Source organism: Falco biarmicus, chromosome 11 (genome assembly GCF_023638135.1).
Source record: "Falco biarmicus isolate bFalBia1 chromosome 11, bFalBia1.pri, whole genome shotgun sequence".
Taxonomy (NCBI): Eukaryota; Metazoa; Chordata; class Aves; order Falconiformes; family Falconidae; genus Falco; species Falco biarmicus.
This window is the reverse complement of record NC_079298.1, coordinates 10335599-10339290: the sequence shown is the minus strand read 5'-3', so window position 1 is coordinate 10339290 and position 3692 is coordinate 10335599. Positions and strand designations below refer to the sequence as shown.

The following is a 3692-nucleotide window of genomic DNA, read 5'->3' as shown; positions in this document are numbered from 1 at the left end:
GATAAAAAGACCAGAACCAGAAATAAGGTATTTGACAATTTCCCTTGATAACAAAATTTCTCTGGTTTGTATGCTTCATTTTTATTCATAAAGTTTCCCAATAATATCTCGTTTGACCATGATAAAAGTGTAATAAACATGTTTGTACTAATTGCATAAACTCCTTTAAATATTGACTGTACTCGTCAAACGAATTTCCCAAAACAACTTCCATTGTCTCATAAAATACTACTTGCCATTTATAAGACCGATTCCTTTTTTTTTTTTTAATAGAAAATAACATTTATTTCTATGAAATGAAACACAGAATTACCTGTTAGAAACAGCAAGAAGTTTGCTACATTGGAACAAGAAAGCAATTTTCTTGCAGATCACAAATGAAGGAGGCTTATTAAACCGTCATACACCATTGGCGCCGGGGTCCTACGGACAGTTACAAATATATCTACTTTCCAATGTTATATACAGATCGTAACATTTCTGGGGGTGGGAAGGAAAAGGCTTTAAATTTGACAATATGTTTAATCTATACGCCTGGTAAGTATTACAATGAGCTGTCTAACCTTTAGCTTAACGTTAATACCAAGTTCACCTACAAGTTACATTAATAACTTAGATTTCCATTTTATAACATTATACACTTGCTAGTATACATATATATATATGTATGTGTGTAGGAAAGAGCGCATGTATGCACACACCCCCGCAACGCACCAAGGATATCCATGCTTATGGCCATAAGCAACAAAGAGTGACTCATGTCTGGACAATGAAAGTGCACCTTTATCACCGTTTTAATACACCTACGTCTGTCCGCACCAGGCTCCGCACGCAACCACCGCCTGCACGGGGGAGGGGGGGGGGGGGGGGGGGGAGAAGCCCTCTGCGCCCCTCCACCCGTGCCTACCTAGCTACCCCTGCACAGATGAGCTTTAGGAAGCCGCCCCCCGCTATTGCTTCTCGGGGGTGTTGTTGACCATGGGCCCGTAGAGCCCGCCGGAGTAGACCTGCTCCTTGTGCACGGCAGAGCGGTCCCGCATGAGGTCGCTGAAGGCGTAGTCCACGGGCGGCCGGAACCCCAGGGTGGGCATCAGCCCGGCCGTGGAGTAGGGGGTCATGAAGGCCAGTCCCCGGCTGTGCGCCGAGTAGGCGAGGCGCAGGGGGTTGAGTCCCAGGTGGGTGCCCAGCGGGTAGGCGCCGGCCTCGGCCCCGAAGTGCGTGGCGTTGGGCTGCAGGGGGGAGAAGGCGGAGCGGCTGCCCAGCGCGCCGATGGCGGGGGCCATGGCGCCGGCGATCAAGGGCCGGTGGTGGGCGGCGGCGGCGGCGGGAGTGGGCGGAAGGCCTTGCAAGGCACCGTCCCGAGCCCAGCCCTCCTCGGGGCCCTTCTCCGGGCCGCGGTTGTTGAGGATCTGCTCGATGGCCTGTACCACGTCCCCGCCGCAGCCCTGCAGCACCAGCTCCAGCACGCTGCGCTTGTGCGCCGGGAAGACGCGCGTCAGGATGTCGATGGGAGTCCGCTGCCGGCCGCCGGCCGAGGGCGACGGGTCCTGCTCGTCCTTGTCCGCCTCCGAGCCCGAGTCCGAGCCCAGCGGGCTGATAGAGCCCGGGCTCTCCTCCCCCTCCTTCGGGCCCTTGGAGACGGGCGAGCTCAGGAAGGACTCGCCGTCCCCGTTCTCCGAGCCCGAGCCGTGGCGAGCTTCTGGGGAGGAGGTGCCGGGCACGGACTCGCCGTCCGGGGAGAGGGGCTTCCCGCCCGCCTGCTGCGGGGTGACGGCACGGCTCGGCAGCAGCGTCTTGGGGAACAGCTCGAACTTCTGCATCTTGGACTCTGCGGGCCGGGGGGGTGGGTGGGGGTGGTGGCAGAAGGAGAGAGACCGTCAGTGCGGCTGCCCCAGCCGGGCCCCGCCGAGCCACAAGGCCGCTCCGCCGGAGGGTGCCGCTTGTGGGTGCGCGCCCCCCCCGGCACCCCCACCCTCCTCCGGCCCCTTCCACCCCGCCCCCCGCACCGCCGGTTCCAGGATCCCCCCGAGGGCGCGAAGCGCGGCCTTACCTGAGGCGCCGGCGCCTCCCTCGCCGCCGCCCCCGGCGCAGACGGAGCCGAAGACCTCGTACGCGGGCCGGGGCGGGATGATGCCGTTGGCGGCCGCCAGGGCCAGCCCCTCGGCGGTGCCGTACAGCAGCTGGAGCTCGCGGGCCTCGTTCTCCTCCTGCGCCTGCTGGCGGCGCAGCGCCACCTGGGCCGCCATGACGCGCTGGCGCTCGGCGATGAGGGTGCACTTGGCGCACATGCAGTCCTTCCAGCGGCAGTACCGCTTGTGGCCCTTCAGCGCCGACACCACCCCGTGGTTGCGGCAACGGGCGCACTTGGGCGTCCGCGGGTACTTCTCGGCCGCCCGCAGCAGCAGCGGCGGCGCCCGCAGCAGGCTCCCGGCTACGCTCACCGGCAGCGTGGCCGCTGCCGCGGCCGCCGCCGCCGCCACCGAGCTGGGGGGCACCGGGGGGGGCGCGGCGGGCACGTTGGGCAGCTCCGACCGCAGCTCCATCTTGGCGAGCCCGCCCCGAAAAGCGCGATCCCCCCCCTCCCTGGCCTCCCCCAAAGCGACGCCGGGCGGGGCAGCCCCCCGCGCCGCACCCGCGGAGAAGCTCCCGGCGCCTCGAGGCGCGATCACGTGCGGGGGGCTGCCGGCACCCCCCGTGTGGGCATGCAACCCCCGGCAGCCGCCTGCTCCCCCGCCTCGCTCGCCGCCCCGGGCCCCCCCGCACCGGCACACCGCTCCGGAGCGGGGCTCGGGTGAGGAGGGGGCCGTCGGGAGTTTCTCCGCGCCCGGCTCCCCGCCCCTCCGCCCACGAAAAGCGGTTCTAAGCAAATCCAAGAAAACTTAGATCTCTCTGGCTTCCTCGCTCTCTGTGCGCATCTGGCGGGGCAGCACCAAGTCCATCGCGCCGGGCTCCAAGCCGAGCTCTCCCGCCCGCGCCGGCGGGCCCGCCGCTCCCCGCGGCGCCCCGGCGGACACCCCCGCTGCTCCCTAAACTCAGCTCCCCCGTCCCCCTGCAGCTACGGTCACAGATTAACAGTGTCCCTTCAAAAAGCAATCCGGCACCTTCAACGACGGGATCCCTCGCCACAAGCCGCGGAGGCTAAAATCCAGGAGAGAATTTTTAAAAAAAATAGTTAGAAAAAAAATCACCCCGTGTCCCGCGCAGCGGCACCGCGGCCGGGCAGAGAGGCCGGCAGCCCGCGGGCACGGAAGCCCCCCCGGCCCGGCTGGGCTGGGCTCGGCCGGGCTGGGCTCGGCCGCCGCGGCCAGCCCCGAGCAGGCGGCCGGCGCGGGAGCGGGCAGGGCCGGAGCGGGCAGGGCCCCGCGCCCCCCGGGACACGCCACGGCCCCGCGCCGCCTGGCGCGTGCGGCCCGCGCGGCCGGAGCTGGAGGCAGAGCGCGCTGCCCGCCGCGCCGCCCGCCGCCACTCGCGCTATTGTTGCGCCCCGCGTTGCCATTAGGCAACATTTGACAACAATGTGGCGCCTGCTATTGGCCAGGGGCGGGAAGCGCCGCTCTGATTGGCCGCCCGACGGGCCGCCGCGTCCGCCCGGCGGCTGCCCGAGCGCGCCGCGCCCGCGGAGGGGCCGGGAGGGTCCGGGGGGGACCCGCGGGGCGAGCGGTGTCCGCGCGTGTGCGTGTGCTCCCGCTGCG

At 65.6% G+C, this 3692-nt stretch overlaps 1 protein-coding gene across 1 annotated transcript; it reads right to left on the bottom strand.

Annotated features, from left to right (window-relative positions):
* Positions 1–209: 209 nt before the first annotated feature.
* On the bottom strand, positions 210–2592 carry DMRTA2 (DMRT like family A2). The gene is made up of 2 exons (XM_056356118.1): positions 2051–2592; positions 210–1828 (listed from the first exon to the last, which is right to left on the bottom strand). The coding sequence occupies exons 1-2, from the start codon at positions 2541–2543 to the stop codon at positions 951–953; spliced, it is 1371 nt and encodes a 456-aa protein (XP_056212093.1). The 5' UTR covers positions 2544–2592; the 3' UTR covers positions 210–950.
* Between the last annotated feature and the right edge of the window lie 1100 nt (positions 2593–3692).